This window comes from Marmota monax, unplaced genomic scaffold, assembly GCF_021218885.2.
Source record: "Marmota monax isolate L192 unplaced genomic scaffold, Marmota_monax_Labrador192_F-V1.1 WCK01_AAM20220418_F8-fsc00073, whole genome shotgun sequence".
Classification (NCBI taxonomy): Eukaryota; Metazoa; Chordata; class Mammalia; order Rodentia; family Sciuridae; genus Marmota; species Marmota monax.
Genome location: NW_026692846.1, coordinates 4,665,399 through 4,691,506, shown reverse-complemented (window position 1 = coordinate 4,691,506; position 26,108 = coordinate 4,665,399). Strand labels below are relative to the sequence as shown.

The 26,108-nt window shown below is 48.0% G+C and overlaps 1 protein-coding gene across 1 annotated transcript in view; it reads right to left on the bottom strand.

Moving 5' to 3' along the window:
- Col22a1 (collagen type XXII alpha 1 chain) overlaps window positions 1-26,108 on the bottom strand; it is a 229,501-nt gene that overhangs the window by 44,849 nt on the left and 158,544 nt on the right. The window contains exons 41-46 of the mRNA XM_046449181.2: window positions 20,306-20,341; window positions 18,845-18,898; window positions 17,589-17,633; window positions 13,057-13,104; window positions 7,830-7,943; window positions 4,584-4,637 (exon numbers count right to left, since the gene is read on the bottom strand). Coding sequence (XP_046305137.1) covers window positions 4,584-4,637; window positions 7,830-7,943; window positions 13,057-13,104; window positions 17,589-17,633; window positions 18,845-18,898; window positions 20,306-20,341 — 351 coding nt within the window. The remainder of the gene's footprint in view (window positions 1-4,583; window positions 4,638-7,829; window positions 7,944-13,056; window positions 13,105-17,588; window positions 17,634-18,844; window positions 18,899-20,305; window positions 20,342-26,108) is intronic.

Here is a 26,108-nt window from a genome sequence, read left to right as displayed (position 1 = left end):
GGCTTTTCTCTTTCCTCTGGAGAAGGCCAACTAGCGAACACAGGTGGTGATGGAAGTTACTGGGCAAATCTGGGGTGAACACACACAACAGACAGTGCGGCTGCGTCCTCACCTCGAGGACTGGTTACCCTGAGAGCCTGCTGGCAGCGGGCAGGTGCAGGACACAATGAGGCTCCCATTCACCTCTGCAGTCTCTGGAGCCCTGGATGCTTATTGCCTCTGGTTTAATGCAGATACATCATTAAATTATCTTTCTTTCTCTTCTACCTTTGTGAAAGGTTTTCTGGTTTGGAAAACAATTCCATTTGCTTCTAATTACACTTATATACTTTAATATAAATAAGATTATAGATTAATATAAATAACAATGAGAAAATTATGATTTCTAAATTGCATTTTTAATTATTTAGAGGTCACTTTTATACTAGGGGTTCTGTGAGAATGTCAGCCTTTGTGAACAGGTAATTCTCTGAGGGGTTTACAAACCATTGAGCTCAGGGTCTAAACTTGGCAAAGGATAAGTCTCTGCTACTCTCAAAGCAAACTCTGTCTCTAAATTTTACATACCATTTCACTGTCTGGAAAAGCTTCTCCTTTCACTGTCTGACAAATCTCTGCCCAACCCTTGCACACAACTAAAACCCCACCTCCTCCTGGTGGCTTTTAGAGGCTAGCACTTGTCCCACAGGTCAGTTTCCTATAGTCATTCCCTCTTCCCCCCAACTCTGTTGTGTTTGCTATTAGCTCAACTGGAGCAAGAGTTCTGAGGCCCCCTAGGAGTGGCCTGTATTAAACACTCCCACAAGCTTTCTCAATCTCTGTCATTTAGTCCTCTTATTTTCTTTGTGTGTTAGGATACACATTCTTTTATAGATGAGGGACCTAAAGTTCAGAGAAGTCAAACATATGCCCAAGTCCTATAATTAGTAATTAGCTACACGAACTAACAAATGGCAAAGCAGGCCGGAGAGCTACTGGCTTCCAAGTCCAGGCCTGGCCCAAGACTCTGAAGACCTCTACCCTCAGTGTGACTTTTGTGAGAGTCGCTCATCAGCCTGTTGGTCTTCTTCTCCATCAGACCCCAGAAGGTAAAGTGCAAATGTGACCTTTCTCCATACCTCCTGACTGGGGAGGAAACTGTTTAAGGGGATGATGGTGACAGTCTTTCAGGATGGAGGCAGCGATGGGTGGGGGGAGATGCCTGCCCCTGGAGAGAGCATGGGGCACATGATTGTGCACAGAATGGTATCCTGTGGCCCTTTCTGTCAGTGCCAATAGCAGCAGTTATTTCTGAATCCCAGAAACATCCAGAACCTCCATGAGAGGATTTCTGCTCCTCAGAGTGTTTCCAGGTCCACCACAGACTCCCTTTAGACCCCATTACCTGGTGAGTGAATGTGCAATGAGAGAAAATGAAATGCTTCCCATGGTGGATAGAATAATCATCACCTCCGATGTGAGAGAGCCTTTACATCACAGAAGAACTTGCTTTCAGGTTCCTCCCTGTGAATACCACCCCATTCCTTCTTCCTCCTCCCATGGACTGTAATTACAGCAGCCACCATTTCCAGACCCTGTGCCTTAAAGGCAATGTTTGGTGCAGTTTTAAACCCCTAGGATGCAGCTCTGTAACTAACCATGGCATTGATTTTCCCAGTCCCAACCCATAGAGAGGGCAGCTGCAAACCTGCAAAAGAAAGCTTAGATAAGCTGCTTCCCAGGTACCCAGTAATATCTACAAACAAATGAACCAAGCCCTCTTGAAAACACACATGGCCAGTGAACACTCAAGGCCTTCAGTTACAGAATGATGCTAAGAGTGGTCATAAACACTCTGTCACTAATACAGTAACTGGGGTACAGTAACAGAGTTTACAAAGTCATCTTTGTCTTCATGAGTGCAGCAGAGATCTGTGGCATGGTTTGAATGAAGAACACAGAAATTGGCAGGTGTTTGAAACCAAGACACAAACCTGGGAGCATGCAGAGGAGCCATTAATCCCTCTGAGACTAATTTGCCCAATAATAAATAGTGATAAGGGGAAGAAGCTATTTACAGGGAGGGACATCATCAGAGTCACATAGACTAATCCATTGTCCTACACCAGGAGCTGTCCTTGGTGCTGATGCTGACAGAGGTATAATGGAATGCTAACTAGTGGGGTCCTGAAGCTAAACCAGCAGGGTAGACCTCTGTTGTGTTACCTACAGGTTGTAGTCTGACATATACTCTTGCTAAACCTTCCTTTACTTATCTGTAAGTCGGATGACATTTCTACCTCCCAGGACTGCTGATCATGCAGGCGGCCATGCTGTAAAGCAGTGAGTTAGGACCCTCTGTGGGCTGCACGCAGCAGCTTTGGAGAGCTCATTGTGGAGGGTGGACTCTGAGCCCCAAGGGCAGCTCAAGGTCACAATCAACTCTGAGTAGGGAAGCAAGAGCCCTGTCTTTCAGATACAGCACTAAGTTTTGTTTTCCTAGATGGGAGTTTTCTTCAGTTTCTCAGAATACTTAAAAGAATAAACCCTTCTTTTTGGCAAATTGTAAGGAAATACACAAAAAGCCACTACCCCAAATCATCAGCCCTTCATGTAGGCCTGGGCTTATGGAGAAAACACTCCATATTTTCTGGAGAAAACTCTTCATCTGTGTTATTGATTTGCTTTTGTTTCTCTGAATAAGGGTCATCTCTTCACAAAGGCCAAGCCCAGCAGCCAGGAAGCTGACAGCAAAGGCACTTAAGGATCAACTGGAATTACAGGCCCACAGAATTCTCCAGGCGGGAGCTGAGCCTCTAGCAGTGACCCCAGAAGGGAAGGGTGATACAGAGAGAGTGGCAGACATTGGATGTTGCTGCACTTCCTTGGTGACTCCCAAGCAGGCACTGCCCTGGGCAAAATCTCTTGTTCCACCTACACTGAGACCTGATATCTGTGGTTTTTAAAGCATAGGTCTTGGCTGTCAAAATCCTCTAAATCCTCACAAAGTCTATGGATCACAAATGTTGCACATCTTAACCTGCCAACTAGGGCCCAGGAGACCTGGATATATCTCCCATCCTGATTCACCATGGATCTGGCTGTGGCCACATCACATGTTTTTGTTTTTGTTGTTGGTGGTGGTGGTTTGATTTCTGTGTAACAGTCACAGTTATTTCTTCAACATTGTTTCCCAGGGCTGGACTTTTAGAATAAGGCAAGAGAAGCATCAACCTTTGCTACCAAAAGCCTCAGTATCCAGGATGAATAATATTCCAATGCAATATTGTGAAAAGTCAAAATCAATGCAAAAGAATCCAAAATGGACAAGATATTAAACTGATAATAAACAAAGGGATCTTAACGGTCTGTTGTATTAGGAAAAGATGTTCAGTGGAATGTGGGATCCTGTCTTTATCCTAATCAAACTATTACATTAATTTTAAATTTAAAAATGTTGCCTTAAAGTATTATTTGCATTGGTGACAAGTTTTTGGCTTCCCCTTACATTGTATGCCCAAGACTTCAACCTCACTGTGGCCTGTCAAAGGTGCGGCCCCAGGAGCTGAAGAAGCAATAACACTGACTGAGCACCTGCAAGATTCCAGGTGTGGGCAGGAGCATCCTGCCTCCAGCTGTGCGCGGGCCTATGGGTCACTGCTCTTGGCTACTCCCAGCTAATGAAGAAGGAAGTGGGAAGAAGTTGAGAAATATTCCTGTGCCGTGTGGCTGAGATGGGATTCCAGCTCCTACATCTTGACCTCTTCTTTTAGTGACAAGTACAATTTGCCTCCCAACCAGATGAGCCATGCTTCGTCCAGCCACGGGAAAATGCACAGGGCACAGCTGTCCCTGAGCACTGGGGCATGGTTTGGAGTAGCACCAAGGTGACTAGGCATCAGGGAGCATCCCCAGGGGAGTGCCACTGATGAGGAGGGGGAACTGGAGTGGGACGTGTCCCTGCCTTCTCCTGCCCCCATGCCAACAACACCCCTGCTGTCTCTTCTCAGAGCCAACCACCATCACCCACAGCAGCCAAGACATTCTCAGCCTAAGAGGGCATCCCTGCCTCTTCTGTGGCTGAGACCAGACCCACTCCTCCCAGGAGGCCTCCTGGCTCTGAATCCAGAGCTTGTGCTGGCTTTAAATGAGTGCCTCCCCATTCACACGAGGACCATAACACTCACTTGCATTTGTAAAACACTTTCCTAATATATTTTAGAGTTCCAAGTTGTGTATGTGTTCTATGATCAACTCTAACACATCTGGAAGCTGTTTGCATCCTTAGCAGTAGTGGGCAGTGAAGGCAGTGTCTGATCCCAAAGCTTGTGCCTTAACCAGTAGGCATCACACATGGCAATCACTTCAGGCATTTCATCCTGAGCAGCCCTTAGGGAGTCTTAAGTGAGCAGCTGGGGATCCATGGTTAAACTGAGCTGCCCCAGGTCACTACAATTGTCAGTGACATGTTCAGGCCTGGAACATGGGTTTCTGATTTTAAGACCACATTTCCTCTACAGCTGCCATCACTCTTCCTCAAACTTAGATGAACCAGCAAGATGAGCAGAATGGACACATAGAGATATACATGAAGTCTCACTGACCTGTGGTCCAGCTACTCCTGGGGGCCCAGGCAGGCCTTGGGGCCCAGCATCTCCCTGTAGCAGGAACCAAGGGGAAGAAAAAAAAAATAAGAATGAGTGTCTAGGGCCCATGTCAGAGTCATCACCAAGCCACAGACCTTGCATACCTGATCACTGATCCATGAGATGCCCCTGCATCCAACCCTGACTCCAGAATCTCTAGGCAAAGGGTTTGGCAAGTGGTGGCACAAGTGTGGCTATGCCATTGTGTGCACACCACCATTGTGGCTTGTGGGTATGGCAGCCAGGAACCACGGGAGCCCAGTGCCTCCTGCATCCCATGTTCACACCCTGGAGTGCCCCATTTGTACCAGGATTTGGCTGTGGCCAGCAGAATACAGCAGGGACGATGATGGTGTGTCATTTCAGGGATTACAGCGTAAAGACGCCTGGCTCTCACCAGGGAGCTCTGCTGTGAGGCTCATGTAGGAAGGGAGGAGACAGTCAGTAAGAAACTGAGACTCCTCAGCTAACAGCCACAGAGCAACTGGCCTGGAAAAGTCTTTGCCACATGGAACCTGAGATGACCTCAGCTCGAGGGCTACCCAGGAAGACCCTGAGCCAGAACAATTGGGAGTGGCCACTCCTGGATTCCTGCCCTTCAGACTTTGTGAGGAAGTAGGTGTCTGTTGTTGGGTAAATTTGGAAGGACATGAGGGATAGCCGATATAGTAAGAAGAGGAGGAGGCTATTGGAATAAGAGCTTCTGGGTTGTGTAGCATCTTGCTTGTGTGTGTGTGTGTGTGTGTGTGTGTGTGTCTGCATAGCTACACACACAGTATGTGCTTTGTCTTCCTTCTCTGTAATGCCAGGGATGTCAGCTGCCTGGCTCTGAAGGGGGATGCTTAGGTGGGAAGATGGTGTTTTCCGGCCACCTTCCAGGCCCTGCCAGGAGTGGGCATGGAGCGGTGTGCCCTTCCGAATTGCCTGAGTTGCCATTTCGGTTCATCAACATGTGATGCTTGTCTTGTCCTGGTGATGCAAGGGACCTGTGGAGGAGAGTTCGGGACAGGGTTTCTCTGAAGATTTCCTTAAGTGATTTGGAGATGCTGCCCTGAGAGCCACTGAGGATGAATTCCTGGGGTGAAGACTCCTGGCATCACCCCCAAACTCTACACATCTTAATTGACCCAATCGTGGTCTTTTGACTTGTTTAAAGGCAAGCCTGGGGAAAGACCACAACACAGAAGGAAAAATGGACAAACATGACCATTTACTGTCCCACATGATACAAATGCTACAAATCAAAACAGTACTTATTTTTGATGACTTGACCATCAGGAGAGTTTAATCAAGTATTCTTAGTGCAATCAGTTTTATAATTCCTGAAATTAGAATTTAGTCTCCCTGCGGGGTTCCAGGGCTAGGGACCAGTTTCTGGTATCCTAATGCACACATGTGGAAGTATTGGCATGTTCAGGTCTGTGCAGCAGAGAGGGATACTGCTCAAGGCCCAGAAAAGAACAAAGGGGAAATTCACATTTGCATTTGTATCTGTCCATGTAAGGGCAAATGCAAATTACATACAGAGACTTACCTCTCCTGGAAGAAGGAGACCAAGAGGCAGAATGGAGGGTCAGGTAAAGGGAGGCAATGCAGAATAAATTCTTAAAAATCATGTTGTGTGCATATATAAATATACCACAGAGAACCTCACCTTTATGCATAGGTAGAAAGAATCAGTCAAATATAGATTAATACATGAGTGAAAGGAATCTAGTAGAGGAGAGGAAGGAGAATGGGAGAGGGGAAGGAGGATGGAAGGAAAAGGGGTGTGATGGACTGAAGTGGATTCCAGTCATGTCTGAATTTGTTGGGATGAACCCAACTATTTTTAAAAAGAAACAAGGCAGAGACCCTCCCCAACCTCTTATCTTGGAGCATTCACTTTAGAAAGCTGTCATTGTGAGTTCTTTCTCTCTTTAGAATGTACACGAATCCTTGTAAAAGCTGTAGAAGGCATTTGCTAGCTTTATAATCTAGGAATGTGCTTCTCAAGGACCCAGGATCCATCTCTTTGGAATAAAGTCAACAAGAAAGATAATGGCTCTGTCTCCCAATTCCTGCAGTGGTAAGAGCTCTCCCCAAGTTGCAGAACTACCTCCTGTTACAGAGAAGGGAGGTATTTACCTTTCCTCTGGCTAACTAGTGACACAGATGGCCATCTGTTACTAGGTGAAGATTGGTGGCAAATGGTGTTGTTGCGTCCTCTTGAGGACTAGTCTCTGCTTATCTTGAGAACGGATGTGCACTACACAGTGTATCGGCTTGGCTAAGTAAAGAGTGAGGCTCTGACTATAAAATCTCTGAATAATACCTGTGGTGCTCTCACCTCTAATTTACTGCTTTCTCATTATTAATATTTTTTTCTTTCTCTTCTACCTTTGTGGACTGGTTTTCTAAATTGCAAGTTCCATACACCCATAGAACTATCTACCCCTCATTCTGCATGAAACAGACCATGAGGTTCACAAGAACAGCTTTTCTCTTCTGAGTCCTCCCCAGTGTCCACACGTTCACTGACACATAGGACACACTTAATAGGGGTCACAAACAGGTGATGACAAAGAGATGGATGGAAGCATGGGTGGGTGGGTGGAAGGAAGGCAGGCTGGATGGCGTTATGAATCTGGAGGCCTGCCTTGGTGTGGTACCTAGTGGGCAGCTGATGGTTGTTGAATGGTGAAGAAAAGGGGGAAAGGCCAGTTCTCTTTTCCAAAGAGGGAGTGATGGAGTGAAGAATGGATGGGTAACAGCTGAATGTCCTGGGCATTCTGTCTCCTGACACCATTCTCACGACTCATTTGCATTATCTCACTTAACACTTATTGCAAGGAGAGAGGAGGGGAGGAAGAGAGGGAGGATTAGAGAGAAGGGCCTGGAGAGGGCAACTCTCCCCTGGGTGCAGGAGGTAGGCTCAGTGGGGCCAGTGAGGTACACTGGGTGCCTGCTGTGCTCCAGACTGGACCATCTGAATGACTGGATGTGAATGACCAGACATCAGCATGCCCTGGAATGTCACGGCCAACATTTCCTTAAAATGGCAAAGACTTGCAGATGCCCTCCCACCATTTCTGTAGCTCTGTCCTCTCAGCCCAGTGTCCCCCATTCCCTCTCACCCCTCACAGCCTAAGTCCTTCAGAAGGCAGGAGCACCAGAAGGTTTCCACCTGCAATGACAAAGTCCAAAGTCCCCCTTTCTCCTTACCTTTTTCCCTTCTGGGCCTTCTCTCCCTGGCTTTCCTGGAAGACCTTTGTCCCCTTTAAATCCTGGCATACCAGGGAGGCCTGGGGGGCCAGGAGGGCAATCATTGCACACATCCTGCGAGAGGAAACAGAGAAGAAATGAGTGATAGCTACTTGCAAAGTGGCCCTGGTTCCTACAACTGGATGGAGACTTTGTTTTTAGATGCCAGCAAAGATGGGAAAGAAAATGGTGGAACGAGTCATGATCCAGACACTTTGGCGTCAAAGCTTTGCGTCTCAGTGCTGAATGTCTGCATTGCTGCCCTACTTTAAGCCAGCGGTACTGCTGGGAGCACGGCTGAGCAAACTATATGAAAAACGCATGGACCCGTGCACAAAAATAAATAAATAGCAGTGAAGATTTAAGACAAGCATTTAGTATTGACAAAAATGGGCTCTGTTCCTGGGTTAGAGTCAGACAGGCTGGGAGCTGAGGTCTTTGTCCTGTTTGCCAAATGAATGTGGTTTCTGAAGAAAGGAGGAGAAAAAAGAGCAGCAGGAGCCCACCCTCGGGACTTTCCTGCTGGGACACACAGCTGAGCTCTGACCCGGCTTAGCATTATGTTAGCATTATGTTCTGCCCAAGGGGGGCATTCAGCGACTGTTCCCTGGAGTTGGGCTCGTTTTACTTCTTGAGGCAGGTAAATGCTGTCCCTGGAGGAAATCTAAAGTTCTGTCAGCCCAGGGAGTATGCCTTCTGATTTGTCTGTGTCACCGGTCGATCTTCCACTTTGGAGCACAGCATTCCCCGTCACTGGCCTCACCCTCGCCAATTTCTGGGCACAAGAGACAGTCACCTCCCCCAGTCCCTCCTTACAATGAGTTAAATGAGATAACACAAGTAAGTCATGAGAATGGTGTCAAGAGGGAGAATTCCCAGTGCATGTAGCTGTGATTATTCATTCACTATTCACTTGGTCACTCCTTCTTTGAAAAAATAGTTGCAAAGGCTCTGCTCGGTTAGGCACAGTGCTGAGCCTTGGGACCACTGTAAGCATGTATCTTGAAGAACTCATGGCTAGTTGGGGTCAACCAACACCAAGTGGATGCACTAAGGCCTACTGAATGCACCACTGGCGGGACCTGCAAAGGCATATGGAAGTACGAGTGTTCACACTCAGTGAGGCGCCGTCTCCAGTAACGGCATTCCTCAAGGTTTTCAAGCACAGAAGCAATTCCAGCCCACTCTCCTTTTACTTGTTTCACTTCCACTTAGTCTTTGAAGATTCTTTGGAAGGCTCCTACTCCAAGAAGCCCTCCAGGTGGCCTCAGGACAGGGGCAGCTCATCATCAGAAGGTCCCAGAGTTGAAGCACTTGTCTCAATGTCCAAGTGGTCTGTTTAGAACTCCGTCCTTTCCCCACCAAGCAAAATAGAAAATGTGAGTGCTTAGAGCACAGAGAAGAGTCATCTTCTCTTTGTTTGTCCAGATCATAACAAATAGTGTTCCACTGTACAACATGAGTTCAATGAATGAATGAATCAGGCAACCCAACCACCACCAATGGATTCATCAATGAACTACCTGAACTTTTGGAGTCTTGTGCCATCTTCCTTCAGTGGGTGCTCTGAGAGGCTGACTGGATTTTTTTGGAAAGTGAGGAATGCTAATTATTGGGGATGTGAAGCAAGGTAAATAAGATGAAAAAGACTGGGGTTGCTCTTGATTTTTAGAAAAGTAGCAGAGCAGGGAGGAACTCACCTATTCCTAGATGTTCTGCTATAGAACTTGAAAATGAGATGCAGCTATGAAACCCTGTGACAACTGGCAGGTGGGTGGGTAGATGGGTAGATGGACGGATGGGTAGGTGAATGGGCAGATGGATGGATGGGTGGGTGGGTAGATGAATGGATAGATGGGTGGGTGGGTGGATAATGAATGGGTAAATGGATGGGTGGTTGGATAGACAAAAGGAATAAAACTAGCTTGGTGACAGTAAGAATTTTGGCCACTGAGGTTAGGTTAGAATTGGAGTGTGTAGTGGAGATGGAGAATATTTCTTTGCAGCAACACGGATAAATAGTATCAGGAAGTTATATGTGAGCAATACAAAATCTTCTTTGTTGTAATTGAAGGCAGACTGGGTCTGCCTTAGCTGTACACTATGTGAAATAATCCCCTGAAGACCAGACCTACCAGCAGCCCCTGTGTACTGGTGAGGAACTTGTAATTGGCCTACTGTCCCAGTCTGTTCAGTGAGCACAGGGTGAGACTTGGTGCCACCCACAGTCCGAGTGATGCTCTCTCTGGCTCCTGGGACCCTGCCCCCCATCACTCCTGAACACACATGCCTTCTTCTGAGAGCATTTCACACTTTCTCTGAATTCCCTGAGAGTCCTGTTTCCAACCAGGTGGGCTTGTCCAGACCCCTCGGAAACCTCTGTCCATCTGGCATCCTGGCTTCTCTCTGAGCCTCAGTCTCCTTATATATGTGATGTGGGGACCGTAAAGTCCCATGACAAGTGAGATAACGAATGGAAAATATCTGACACCATGCCTGGAATACAGTGAATTTTAGCTGCTGCGTGTGTCATTCTGGTTTCAGTTATTATTTTACTCCTGAGAAATGCCATCTTGCCCCATTCACAGATTAAACATCGTGGGTCATCAATACTAGCTCCAAACACCTCGGCTTACAAGTTAACTCAGGGCGGTCACTCAATCTGTGAGAGCATTTCCCCATCTGTAAATGAGCACCGTTCTCCTACTTTAGGAAACTCTGAAAATTTAAATTAGAAAATGTGTGCAAAGTGCCCAGCATGGTTCAGAGTTCATTGTATCCAGTCTATAGATGTTGGGCATCTTCTAATCTCTACTCCTCCCTTTTGTCTGAGACATTTTAAGCAAATCCAGCTGTGTCATTATAGTCAGCATTGTGCTCAGTGCAGTACAGACTGACAATAAGTACTCAGTAACTGCCTACCACCTGGAGAATGGGGCTGTTTTGTGGAAAAAAGAAGCTTCACTTCCAGGAGAGGAGATCATCTCCAGGGCATCTCATCCAACTCTTCCTGGGCATCTGAATCATTACTACAATATTCCTACCAAAGGGTTGTGTAGTTCACATCTCAAAATCTCTAGACGACAGGCAGGAACTTGCTAGCTGCCTGTATTTCAACAGATAGCTGTCAGGAAGTCCTGGTTCATGCAGAGATGAAATCCGACAGCAAACAGGTTATGTGCAAAGGATGTGGAGCTGGTTGTGCTGGGTGGGAGTCTTGGCTCTCCTTCTACAGCTCTGTGGCCTATGCTAGCAACATACCCACCTGGGCCTCAGCCTCCTCATCTGTAAAATGCAGTCAGTAACAGAACACACCATAGAGCTGTTTGTGAGTTCTGAATGGAATGATGTTTATGCCAGGGATGTCTAAAGGAGACATCCTGAAGTTGGTCTCCCTGGGCACAGATCCAACCTTGGAAGTCCAATTAACAGGGACTCTTAGATGATAAATATTCTATCCAGCCAGTTTTCCAACTAGCAGAATGAGATATGTGATGTGTTAAAACTCTCTGAGAGGTACATATTCTGTACTAAAAGTTGTCTTCTCAGCAGGGGAGGACCTGCCACTGGTCACCTGGACTAGACCGCAGGCTTTGACCCACGGTATCACATCTGCAGCAGCTGGGCTGCAAGCAGAGGAAGCAGGAGAGCTCTGCAGGCTTGGCCACACCCACCCACCAGGCTACTGCTGCAGGTTTCCAGGCCCAGAGCACTGGGGGAGCTGGGAGTCTCCGGGGTCACCCCGACTGCAGGTGCTCACGTCCCTTCTGAGGTTTCAGCAGCCTGGATGAACACAGCTGCAGCCCGTAGCACTTGGGGAGTGTCTACGGACAACATATCTGTCTCGATGTCTAGCCCTGAGGTGTTGTGCTTAATCCTCAGCATTCACTCCTGTCATTATTGGCATAAATAATATGGTTGATATCGCTGCAGGGGAGAAGGGGCAGATGCAGCGTGACTGAATTATGAGATTCAGGTTCACACAATCCTGTAATAAACAAGGGATTTAATCGATAGATACTGATTTCTTGTCAAGTCTTTGACAGTGGGATAAAACCTCTCTCTTGTCAATAAAAATCAATAATTATTGTGCTACCACTCATTTTTTAATGAAGTATATAATTTTCCATGAAGACATCTCAGTGTGTAGGGAGCTGAAAGTCCCAAACTTATGAAGAGGTTCTTGCTTTCTTTTGTTTCCCTCCAGTGTTTCTTAGAATATAAGGAATGAGGTAAGGATCACTTGCAAGAAACCCAGTGCCACACCTCCCCAAATCCAGGATCACCCCTCCCCAGAGTTAGACGAGGCTTGGAGAGACAGCCAAGGTTCCTGCACACCGCTGTCCTTCTGCAACATGAATCTCCCCTTCTCCTCTCTGCACACTTACACATCTCCAGCTCCTCACTGTTGACACCTGAGGCCTTGGCTAGGCACCGGGCACCCTGGGATGCTTCATGGAGGACTCTAGCCATGTCCTGCTCTTTGCAGTTAGGATTATACTTAACTTTGGCTGAGTTATGCTCAATTTCTCAGAGCCTTTGCATCTCACAGGGAAAGCAATTGTGGTTCTAGAAACCAGGTGAGACTACACCAAGTCTGGACCCATCCCAGCTAAAAGCCTGGCAGCTGTTTCCTACACCCTGAACCTGTGCTTCTGGCCCTTGCACCAGCAGGACCATGAACAAGCTGTGTACCTCTGTCGCAGACCCTGATCAGAGCACAAGGCAGCCCCCTGTAGGCTTTAAAGCCAACTTTTACCCCAGTAAAGGTTCTCTTACATGACAGAGAACTTGAGTAGTTCCTGTGTCACAGAGTGTGTGAAATAAGAGGCATATACCAAGCGCTTAGCTAGTCCCGTCCAGAACCTTCTGCTCCATGTCTGTATTGCCCTATGATGTAGCCTCCAGCCACGATGGACATTAAGTGCTTGGAAAGGAGTTAGTGTGACCAAGCACCTGAGTGTTAATTGTATTTAATAGGTTTAAACTTAAATAGATGCATGTGGTGGCTTCCATATTGGATAATATGGATTTTAGCACGTCAGAAGGCACACAGTGAAATCTCAACACATGCTGCTGCTATTATTGTTAATGCTATCATTTATGTGTTCAGAGAAAATTACTGAGATAGCTAAAACCCCCCCATCACCATTTTCACCATTCATGCACATTTATTGTATGCTTTTACCTTAACCAAGAGATTTATGTCCCCTGGAGACAGTGGTGAAGAAGGGCCCTGTCAAAATGAAAAAAAAAAAATACATACATACATACATACATATGTGCGTACACACAGTACATTTCATGCATCTCCAGAAAGTGAATGGCTTTCAAGGTGTTAACTCATAACACATCTGTGCATGCATAGGAGACAATGGCCCATTTAATGTCCCCAGCCCAAGGCCACCCAAAGATGACCCTTCCAAGGTAGCCAGCTGGGACTGCTGACCCTGACCATGTCTAAATGACAGCCTTTCAGGTCCCTAGTCTCCTTCCACTGGCCCTTTCTCCTCTCCCAGTGTTCCTTCCTCTTCACCCACATCAAAATCTGATTGTCGTACAGGTACCATCCGCACTCTTGTGTTACGGATTTCCCAGACAGGCAACAGCAGCTGCTCTCAATAACTAACAGCTAGTGTGAATTTAAACCAAGTCTTCAGCTCTCACAGGTGAACAGCAATTTAAACTTTCTTTACTATTTCAGGCTGGAAATCTTTAATTCTGGAAAGGAGACTTCAGAACTCAAGGGTCATTACAAAGCTTCTGAAGATGCATAAGAAGCTGCAGATTACTGAATCCACATTCAAGCCCTGAGAGTTGGATTGCGGCCTTTTATGACTGTGCCAGCCTGGAGCGGGAGACAGCGTGAAGGCTCCTTTCACATTTTGGTGTAGGGCATGCAAGGCTAGGGAGGAAAGCGGAAAGGAAAGGCAGATGTTGGAGGGAAGAAGAGTCTCTTAGGTAAGAACTGGAGATGGGCGTGCTACTTTGAGAACTTCAAATTCTGGGAAAGGAGGATGGGAGAACCTGCCCAGAAGAGGTGGCTGCCTACTGTCCCCCGCAACATGGGAAGGGGGACACACAGCTGAACTCATGGTGTGTGATTCCTTCTGAATATGCTAGAATCCAGGTGTGTGAATTGGAAGTCACCTGGCAGCTTGGGACAGCTGGAGCCAATTTCTGGCTATTCCCCCTTTCCTGATACCCTGGGTTTTCCTTCCCATCCTGGGACCCACAACTCATCTGATGGTGGTAACCTCGGTGTGCATGAGATGATGAGTGGGGTGGCTGGAAACATGCTCATGGTGTTCTCTATGCTGAGGTGCTCAGGAAAGCCACCAACTCTCTGGGCTGCTGCAAGAAGGGGACTGGGGCCACTCTGACTTGGAGGTGCTTGAAGAAATTAACAGCACTGCTATGAGCACCCACTGAGCATGCAGTCACCAAACACAAGGTCAATGCCCTTTAGTCACTGGAGACAGGCCCTCTGGAGCAAGGCCAAGCTTGGCCATGTAATAGATTACAACTTTAATTCAAAAGGGCAAGGTTTTATTTTGAAGCCTTACATGCTTCCCTGGGAAGGTCACAATAGTAGGGCTTCAAGTTGTTCACACTGGGACATCTTTAGGTTACCAGCATTGTATTATCTGGGGTATTTTTAAACTGCATTTGAGAGTTTTATATAATGAGAATGAGCCCTATTAGACATTGTGGCTGGACATTCGTCACAGGAGGAGAGTACAAGGCACGAGTCACCAGAAATGGGTGAGTTTCCAGTGTACAGTGTGGTCCTACAGGTAGCTTCACTAAGGTCTTTCTTTGACCAACTTCTCCAAAACTCACAAGAGAAGCCTCCAGAAGGTACGTAGGAACGGGGCTGTGAAGGAGCACTGACCTGAGGATGGTGGACACGAAATGTCCATAGCCTGTCCTTTCTGCCTCCCAGGAGTCAGTGTGGATTGTTACTAGGCCCAATGGCTTGAGACAAGACATGGCAAGAAGTGCCTGGCTCTAGAAGACCCGTCTGTGCCCACCTGGACCCTCCTTACTCCTGGTGCACCATCCCCCTGGTGCTGGGAGTGCTGACTGGAAACGTGAGGGAGGTCACACAGCCAGTGACTGGCCTGGGGGGGCCAAGGGCAGGCCTTATCTGAAGGCAGGGCAGCTCTGAGGCCCTGTCCATGCTCTAGACTCCATATGGGATCAGGCCAGGCCAGACATGAGCTGAACACACCCCCTAGTGGGCTTTTCCCCATCATGTCCTGCTTCTCATCCTGACAGGTTTCACCTTACAGGCCCTCCTTAACCCACCACTGGGGCAAGAACCCCACCGCAGCCTCTGCTTGCAGAACAATAACCATGGGCATGAGGACTCCTGGCACAGGATTCTATGCTTCTCCCCAGGTGGGTGCTGCCATGGAAGATCCACGAGTCACTTTCTCCACCCACTGAGGATGGGCAACTGTGTTATGAAGAGTTAACACAGCAGGCCTGGGTGTCTAAACCCTGGACATTCCAAAGAAAGATCTGGCTCCTGGCTGGTCCCTGGGTATCACCTCTAAGCCTTCAGGCTGTGCTACCTGGTTAGAGCATCTTTGTTTACCCAGGACCTTGGCCAAGGCAGGCAGTCAATGCTAACACAGTGGTTTATGGTAGGGACCTTGGCCACACAGCATCATTCTGACCTCTGGAGAGGCTGGAGGCTGAGTAATTAGGGTCAGTCATGTGAGCACCCCACGTCTACACGACCAACTCCCAGTAAAAACACTGGGCACTAAGGCCGAGGTGAGCTCTGGTGCAGCACCTTGTGCAGATGTCACACATGGCAGCTGGGAGGCTTAGGCATAGTTGGCACGCAGAGAGCATCACAGGAAGCCCCTGTCTAGTCTCTCCTGCAAACTCTCCTATACACTTTTTTCTTTGCCGATTCTAATCCGCATCCTCACACCCTGATGAGGCATGGGTATATATATGCACGGGATAACCATTGCCTAAGTTCTGTCAGTTCCAGAAAATCTCTGAAACTGAGGGTGGTCTTGGGGACCCTGACACATTGACAGCTCTCATCAGTGAGGCCAGAACTCTGAGTGTCACTCACCACCCTTGGGGCCATTTGGAGGCAGCAGGTTCCATGAATTTAAAGGTGGTCCAAAGAAGACCTCTTTCTCTTTCTGCATCTAAGCCTTTCTGTGCTTGCTCTTTTTCTTTCTCTCTGCCTCCTTCTCTCTCTCTCTCTCTCTCTCTACCTCTTTCTGTCTTGATTTCTGTCTGTCTTTCTCCATGTCTGTCCGTCTCTCTGCATTTCTATACCTGACTCTGTGGGCCTGTCTCTCCCTCCCCATCCCTCTCGCTGTATGTAGCTCTCTGCTCTGTGCTGATCAGCTGAGAGACCTTCATGATTTCCCACATTGTCAGCTCGACTCTGTCAACTTAATTCTCTTTGCATAGAGGCGTCGAGGTCTACGTGTGGCAGACACCACTTAAACTCTTGCTGGTCTCTGGTCTGACCCTTGCTCTTCACCCACTTCCTCAGGACCTCCCCCTGCACACAGTACTTGCTTCCATGAGGCTTACCTGGCATAAAGCTGACTCCACAGAGGAGAGGTGAAGCTGTCCCCAGCCCCAAACAAGACCTTATGCTCATCCCTTCAGAAGGCTTCAGTTTCAGGACCCTCAGAGCCAGCCGGTCCCTGTGCTAGTCTCTGCTCTGCCCACCAGCTCAGGCCCCTGTCTGAAACCTATAGCAGCCAGGCTTGCAGAAGAGACTAGTAGCCTCTTGGATCCATCTTGGCTCTGAAACCAGACTGTGTGCTCACTCCTGAGGCCTGCGATTCCCCAGTCTCAGTGGCCCCCTCTCTTCCTTCCTCAGGAGCCCCTCCCAGAGCTCCCACATCTGCACAGCTGCCTTCCACCCACCCCCATCCCCGACTGCTCCTCCTGTTTCCTTCCCTCCAAGAAGGAAGGCCTCCTGCCTGGCTATCTGGCTAAAACTCTGGGGTTTTCTGGCACAGTAACTCACTCAGAAGTCACCCCAGAAGACGAGGGTGCTGGGCCCAGGGATACCTGTGGGACTCCGGGCTGCTCTGCAGCCAGACTGCCAAGGACTCGGCCCTCAGGCGGTCCACACCTGCTTGAGCTTCCATAGCTCCCACTGTTGTCATGTGAGGCCAGGAAGAACATTTCTGCCACTCTGAAAAGAGCCAAATGGCAACCCAGCCAAGGAGTAGGAAACGGGCAAGTTAGCAATGAGCAATAGATGATGGTCTTGTCAATCTCCTCACCACAGGCCCCCTTTGTATCATGTGCTGGCCTATTCCAAGCCCTGGGAGGCCAGACCCCTAGAACTGCATCCCAGAGCTGGCTGACCTGCTGGCCTGTGCTCAGGATGGCCTGACGGGAGGCACCACTGAGAAACTACAGGAGGGCGAGAGAGACGTGCCCCCTGCCCTCAGGCCAAGCTCTCTGGCACCAACTCTGAACGCACAGCTACAGCTCATATCCCCTCTTCTTAGGTCTCACTTTGGCTCTGACAATAAGCACAACTGGCGACACTCCCCAGTGTGACTTATCTCTGGGTGTCACAGCATCCCCTATCAGTTCCCTCGGCCCACAGCTGAGGAAAAGCCCCCTTGTTAAGTCTCTTGAGGCTTCTGGGCTGCGCTTTATTTCTCGCTGGAGCTCTGACAATCAACACTCATCCGGAATGGTCAGATGACATACTGGTTTTCCAGGAGGCCCTCTTTCTCCTGGATTCCCTGGTGTACCCTATGAGAAAAAAGAAAGAAACTGTAAACTGTGATGAGCACATAATCCTGACCTATTCTACCCACCCCCTCTGCCAGCCTCAGTCTCTGCCATGGTACTATGGTAGGAAAGAATGATCACCCAACTCTGAAGACGAGCACCAATAAAAATTCATGGTTTCCAAGTTCAGTTTGAATATTCAGAGCTTCCCAGGAGAGTAGTGACAGTGTCCAACACTTATGACAGACAGCTACCCTTCCTGTAACCTCACTGCAAACACGAAATTAAAACAAACTCGCACACACAGAGAATGCATGCACAAGCACATGTGCATAAGCCCCTCCTGCCCCCGACACACACACACACACACACACACAGAAAATCCTTTTGCATACAGGGGGAAGGACTGACTGGAAAGGAAAGTCCTTCTATTGGTCAGCTAAAAAAACATAATGTTGGGGGGTCAGCTATATTTTCATATTTGGAGACAGGAATCAGAGAGTAATCTGATTTTTTGAAATAGAATCCAAGGAAGAGAAGAGGACTTTATTGATCCTGATTGTAACTCAAAGGACAGAGAGGAAAGGGTGCATACCTAAGCTCACTTGAGCAGTCACTTGAGCAGTGAATGCTATTGCTTATTCATGCTGGGCCTCTCTCCCCTAAGAACTCAGGGTTGTCATTCACTCACAAGGTCAACCAGCAAGGATCAAGTACCTTCTGTGCCTGGCACACTGTTATCCGGGATCTACAGACAAGCAGACCCTTGGAGCCCAGATCTATCTGAGCAAAAGACAGATAACAAATGTAAGAGGATGCTACTGTCACAAAGTAGGAAGTGACACATCCTCAGGTACACAGACACACCTGTGAGGTCCCCTCGAAGGGAAAGGGCCATTCCAGGGGAGGGTCAGGAAGAAGTCCAAAGAAGGTAGTACCCAATCTAAGCAGAACTGTCCGGCCAGCTCTGTAAGAAATTGGCCAAGAAATTGGAGACAGTTCTGCAGGAGACCTGGGAGCACAAACATGAGAAAGAAAACTGGACAACACAAAACTATAAGCCACAAACATAAGAGCAACGGACTATAAATAAAGACCTTGGGATTTCTAGAAATCCTGACTGAGCTACCAAGCTGGCCACATGGTTAAAGGAGGCCAGGAAAGGGTGGAAGATGGACGTCCAGGGGCCTCTAAAAGCCTTGACTAAGCCCATGGCAATTCTCTTTACTTACATCCTGGCCAGCTGGTCCCTGTGGGCCGGGAAATCCAGGTAAGCCTCGCAATCCCTGATGAAAAGAAGAGAAAACATCTCAAAGTGTAAGCAAATAAGGCCCCACTTTGCTTGGCATTAGTCAGCTCTCATCACACAAATAGCCTGTTGGCATCTCAAATGCATGTGCCAAAAGCACCCTGCTCAGCTCATGTGGAGATGGAAGTGTTCCACACACAGGATTCTCAGGAAATCCTACACTCTGAGCCTGAAGACCCATGCCAGCTTTGTAGGTTCCTTTTCTAAGTGGAAAGGACAGCTCCTTGGGTGAGCCAGGCCTGAGTGTGAATCCCAGCTCTCCCCTATGTATCCTGTGAATAACCAGCCCTGGGGATCTTAATTAGCTGAACAAATGTCTTGGTGCCTAGCATAATGCTCTGTCCACATGACATTCCCCAGATTTCTAACAAGAAAGGCCGTCCCATTCCATTTAAAATTTCTGAACAGCATCAGAAAACTGTACAGATATCTTTTATTATGGATCTCATTTCCCATAATACTTTTCCCTAAATAGATCAGCAAATGGAAATCAGCTCTTCCTACCAGCAAGACTTACACTACCTGCTGCTCAGGAGCTAACCCTGCCTCTTTCAGGGCCTCCACAGGCCTCCCCTTACACTCAAGCCCTCATAGAGCCCCGTATTCCTTACCTCTACTTTGCAACAGCTTGCTCTAGAATGGCATGCCTATCAATTAATAAACCTGAACCTCAATGTCTTCATCTATAAAAAATGGGAATAAAAATCCCTGTCCTTCTCAATCACAGAAATCATATGAATGAACAACATTTAAAATGTGTGTACATGACCAAAGGTGCAATATCATCCCAGGTGTGAAAAGACAGCTCCTCTTCTAAAGAGTGAGTTGACAATTCTCATTTACCTGGAAATGCAGGCACAACCACAGGGTCAATGGTTGCTGCTTATGAGGACAGGTGCTTCCTGGGGGCTCTCAGTTGCTTTCAGCATAAAATAAGCCCATCATTTCTGCCCCTAGCTCAGGGGTCTGCCTCACCCATGCTGCAGCCTCAGAGACACCCCCCTCATGTGTTCCTGGACCTGTGACTGGAGGGGAGTGAAGCCAGAAGCCAGAATTCAAAATCCGTTCCTTTGGCAATTTGATGAAATTAATTAAACCGTGGACATCCTTCTGTGATGAAGAGGAGCCAAGGAGCAAAGCCAGCCTCATTTGCCCAACTGAAAATAGGCATGATGGATTAGATGACCCAGCCCCTTCCACTCAATCCACGTCCATCCCATCCCATCCCACAGGCCAGTGCTCGTATTTTGGAGAGTCTGCACCATTTAATGTTAGGAATTTTCTGGAACTACTTTAGTTTTTGGTGCCTATCATTTAAAATTGTTTTGATTAAAGCAGAATTCCTCTCGTGGAAACCCAGCCCTTTATTGAAAGCATACTGTACCGGGGGCCCTTTGTCTCCTGGTGGTCCGGAAGGGCCCTAACAAACAAACAAACAACAAATTAGTGAGCAAGTAGGAAGGAAACACTCTTTAACACTGCCCTGGGTTTTGTCTAACCTGGTCTCAGACTGTCCTAGAAGAGGTCACTGGAGCCTTCAGGCCACACTGCTACAAGCTCTCGCCCCGGCCCACACAAAAATTCTGCCCCCCGAAGTTCCCTGGAACCTCCTCCATTTGCCCCAAACTCTTGCCACTCCATCATCATTCCCACGTGGCTCCTGACACTTGGCCCCACCTCTACTCCATCACCCTGGTGTGGGGTGGGACCCAGCAGCCCTGGCTTCCCCACACTGCACCCCTTGGAAAAGGACTAGCTCTTCCCACTCAGGATGAGGCACACTAAGGGCAGACTTGAGACCCTGGTGGACCATCCATGTGATGCGGTTTGGATGTGAAGTGTCTCCCAAAAGCTCACGTGTGAGACAATGCAAGAAGGTTTAGAGGAGAAATGATTGGGTTATGAAAGCCTTAACCCAGTCAGTGAATTAATCCCCTGAGAGGGATCATCTGAGTGGTAACTAAAGGCAGGTAGGGTGTGGCTGGAGGAGGTGGGTCCCTGGAGGCATGCATTTGGAGTACATATTTTGTATCTGGAAGTGGAAGTGGAGTCTCTCTCTGTGCTTTCTAAACATCATGTGAGCTGCTTCCCTTCACCCCACTCTTCCACCATGATATTCAGCCTCACCTTGAGCCAGAATGGAGCCAGTCTACGGACCAAGACCTTTGAAACCCTGAGCCCTCAAATCAACTTCTCCTCCTCTATAATTGTTCCGGTCAGGTCTTTTAGTCATAGCAATGAAAAATCTGACTAAAACACCAGGACTTGCAGGAGCAGGTCTCAGTGCTATGGATAGAGAAACTGAAGCTAAAACCCTTTAAGAACCTTAGCCAAAGTCAAGCAGGTGAAATATTGGACTCAGAGGGGCACTCGTGGTCTATGTAACTCAGAGGGCATGGGTCCCTCCGCCACGCGAGGGCTCTGTCAAGTTGGTCTTGGGTGCCCACAGACCAACACACAAGCATCCAAACTGTTCTACTGTGGAATGGTTCCCACCACGGCTGCCTACATATACTTCAAGAAAAAGGGGCAGGGGACAGCTGGCTGCTGGCCTGGGAAAGCTGCCAAGTCATTTTAGCATCACTCCTTGTTTTCCAATTAAATTCCATGATCTACCTCAAGCATTTAAATTGTTCATTATACTAGGATCCACATTTCCTTTCTGATGTCAATTAATACAGAATTTGCTCAGAAGAACAGATTTTCTGTCCAGCGGTCTTCATTGCAGGTCTTGGCCTTCCCATAGCTATTCTGTCTGTCTCCTTTTAAGAAATATGAGAGCATGCAGAGGAGGATTCAGGAGTAAATATGGACACCAGAAGACCCCTAATGAGCACCTAATGGGATCTGGAGCCTGAGTACGTCTTTGGTAATTACAGCTCTCTTTTCCAGAATTATGTCCTCCAATGTGTTTGTTCAAGAGCCACTTTACCTAACACTCCAATTTCAGCCTTTGATACCACTTTTCACCAGAAAGAACTGCTGCTACTTGAACAAAAGACTGACCAGAGATCTGGACAAAGAATGTACACAGCAAGCCTAGAACGCCTTGTCATTTCAGATGGCAAGGCCATTATCAAACACTGCCAGGTTTGTGTCAGAAGCACTCAGGGTCAACTTGAATAGACTCCCACTAGCATAAGATAAAATAAGTTGATCATCAAAAGGAAGAATAATCGCAACATATAAGTTTAAAATTATGAGTCCAAAATTCTGCTTAACAAACAAACATCTCTCTGCTCACCTTTGCAAAAAGTCAGAGCATCGAGTCATTATTTGCAAACAATCAGTGGAAAGGCTTGAGCATGACTTGTTCCCTTCCATGTGAGGTGTCCACAGGGTACACAGGGCAGTTGAGGGGGGTCTCTCTCTACAGAAGTATTCCAGCTAATGAAGCAAGAGGCATTGATAGAAGTATAAGGGCACCAATTTGCAGCCCTTGATGTGCTAACTGATGAAGGCATTGGACAGCCAAGGGCACAAACATAACAAAAAGGGGCTCCACCAGACATCCTGCACTTCCCCATGGCAGAGCACATGTGAAGTGCCACCAAAGACATCAGACCTGAACCTGATCTAGCCTCTAGACCTGAGCACCAAATGATCAGAAGCACAGGGACAGAGGGACACGAAAACTGCAGCAGCAGCAACCCCACTCTGTGGGAAGCACCGTAAGACCAAAGAATAAACCTGATTTCATCAGCAGATGAATTTCAAACGGAATCCAAAAGAATGGAGGCAAATCTAGAAATTAGTCAAAGACCAACCAATTGCTACGTGTTTACTTCTTGGCTGTTGATTCAAAGAAGAGAATACTGCCAGAGTGCGGCATTTGTGAAACAATTAGAAGTCTAAACACTGGCTGGAGGCTCGATGGTGTTATGAAGCGATCTTGGGATATGTGATAATGACTCAGGTGTGATAATGCAAACAGGTGAATAAGACAAATGAATTTTTAAAAATGTGGCTGACATATAAGTCAATATTTCAGGAGTAAATATGGACACCAGAAGACCCCAGCATAGGTGATGATTGACATGTACATTAAACCCCTCATTCCTGTCCCCCACTGCAACAGTGGTGTTATGGAATCTGAGTTCCCCCAAAGCCTCATGTGTTGGAGGCTGGGTCCTCATGAGGTGGGGTTTGAGGAAGAGATGGACCATGAGGGCTCTAGCCTCATCAGTGGGCTCAGCCATTGATGAGCCCATAATTTAATGAACTATTGGGAGGTGGTGAACTTAGGAGCAGGAAGGGCGCCATAGTTAGAGGACTTAGGTCTCTGGGCTGTATCCCTGGAGGGCATATCTGGTCCCCAGTCCCTTCCTCTCTCACTCCTGCCTCGTGATTGCTCCTCCCACTCTCACACCATGACTCTCCACCCCACCATAGGCCCAGAAATGATGGAGCCAGCTGACCATGGCCTGAAACCTCGGAAACCATGAAGCCAAAATAAATCTCTCCTCCTTTGATTTTCTCAGATATTTTGTCATCATGACAAAAAGCTACTAACAAGTGAGTAAGAGCATTTGTTCCATTAGAATGCTGGGATCCACCTTCACGCTACCATCTCCCCAGTGTGCCCTCATGAAGGGGTTTCATGTCCCGTCTTCTCCTCATTTGTAAGAGGAAAGGAACCTGGAGTCGGTCTGGTGGGGTTGCTGGGAGGACGAACTGAGAGGTGCCTGTGAGATGAAGCGTTTCTAGGCACCCGCTCACTCCCTGCAATTAGCCAGCGGAGGTTGGTTGCTTATCGGTCTTACTCTTTGTTTTAGTGGCTGCCATCTCTATCATGATTGAGTCATTCCTTGAAAAGCAGAGGAGTGCAGAAAGCAAACCCTTTGGTCAGGCACCTGAAATGCTTTCCTGCACATAACTGGTTTGTGAGCTTCTTGGTGCCTCAGGCTATCAGACCACTGGAGGGGGGTGAGCCTGACCTGGTGCATGTGTTCCCAGCATCTAGGCTGAATAAGGCATCCATACGACCAGCTTCAGTCACTTCAGGCTGCGAAGGTTGAGAAAGATATAGGGGGGAAGAGGATCCTTCTGACATCACATGAGCCAAGGCAGGGAGCCCAGTGTTATCACCAAGAGCATCAGGTTGTGACCCTCCCCGTTCCCCTGATGATACTGAAGAAATCACTGTCACCTTATCATGAGGAAACTGGGACAGGGCGGAAGGAAGGGAACCAAGGTTGTGGGCTGTCAGTGGGAGCCTGGTCCCTGCAGAGTCATAGCCCCTGCTGTCACCGAGGCCCACAGTACTTTGACCCTCTCACAGCCTGAGCAAGCTATTTTTTTTAGCATCTCAAACCTTGCTAAAGGAAGACCAGAGACAACCTGAAGATTAAAGGGATCTTTCTTGTTTGTGAATGTTTTGAAGCAGTAAGTCAAAACCCCAAACACCTGCCTCGCCGCACCTCCTCCTGTCTACTGATGAAGCAGAGGTTGGCAGACAGAGTTATGGAGCCCCTGCCAGGGCAGCACTGTCCCTGGATGCCAAAGGCCTGGACCATGACTTTAGGGGAGGCAGAAAGTAGAGACTGACCTACAGCCAGATCTGCACTTCATGTGCTTTCTCTGGGGAACTGAATGAGCAAGTCTGTCTGTCCTCCTGAGGCCCCAAAACAAGATGCCACAGAGGCACCAGGACTGGCTTTGGGGGTATGGAAAGTATGTTGGCACGAAGTCCTACTCCTGAACCAGCTGACCCTGACTAGCCACTGGACCTTCTGAATCTTGAAATGCTTACTGAAGAAGAGTGACGTCCAGACATGTCATCCCCCTACCCCCATATTCCCTGGACGCACCAACCCTGGCCGCTCCCTGCTGCAGACACCTGTCCAAGGGCTTGCTTTGCAACACAAGACTGTAGAGTCCAAGCAGGGGGAAGACTGAGTTCCTGGGAAAACAGGTGTTAGAACACTAACACCCAGCTTCAATGCTCCTTCTGCAGAAAGACTTCTACACTGAACCCTGTGATCACCCCGGGTCAATGGAGTGAGTTGAGTCCCAGGATCCCACAGGGGCCACCGCTCACTAACATGTGCTCCCTGGTCTCTCTTTCTTTTTCTCTCTCACTTTGTCACTAATAGTGATTTCTGGGATCGCTTCCCAAATAAACTCCTTGCTCTTGGGACCCTAGCCTCAGCCAAAGGGCACCATCAGCTCCCACAAGACTGAATGAGGTGGTGAATGTGATGCTCGAAGCCCATAAGAGAGACTGCTCAGAAAGGGCACTGTTCCTGTAAAGGGGTAGCAGCATCCCCAATGACCTTGACACACTCCTCCCTCACTCCTCCACACACCTCCTCTCAGCATGTCCTGGAACCCTTAATGCAGATCCCAGATTAGCAGCAACCTTGGCTGGAGGCCAAAGACAAGATTTATGATGATTCAATAAGGTTTCATGCACCACGGAAGCTTTTAATAAATCTAAGTGGTAGGAAGACACTAAACACTTGATTTACAGCCTCTGGGTTGGAGCAAGCCAATTATTTTTCAGGTGGACACACTTATGTGGGGACATACTTCATGGGTGGCTTTCGCTGGCTCTTAAATGGGAGGTAGGTGAATTGCATCCAGCCCTGCTGGCTGGCTTTCTGATTTGGGTACAGTGACTCCCTGAGGAGTGCCCTGGACACACAGACCCTGTTACCTAAGGGAGTGTGCCACCTCCAGGTCTCAGACTCCCAGTTTCCCTCTCAGTCCCTTCTCTATCCTAAAGGGTAATCCCCATGTCCAACAGAACCCTCACTGCAGGGGAAGGGGACCCCCCAACTGAGGATTTTAGAAATAAGAAAGTCTGGGCTAACCTGCTTCTTCACTGCACCTTTAGTCACATGGAACCTTTCAGTTATCAGAGACCGAAAAACACAGTCCAAGACAAAGATGAAACCAGTGAAATGAATGGAGTATTCATTGGAAATTCTAGCTAAGAATTTCTTTTAAGAAAAGAGACCAAAGTAAACATTCCCAAGGATCTTCCCATGGTGTTCAGGGACATGCAGGAAAACAGAGTCCCCTGTTCTCCTACCACCTTGAAAGGAACCCTCATTGCTAGTGGGTGGGAGTAGCAGTGGGTGCTCCAGCCTGGCGGGAGGCAACGGGACCTGCTTTAGAGTGGGTGGGCAGGAGAGGGAGGGGCCAGGAGAACTTGGGGGAGGCATCAAGAAGCCCCAGATGAC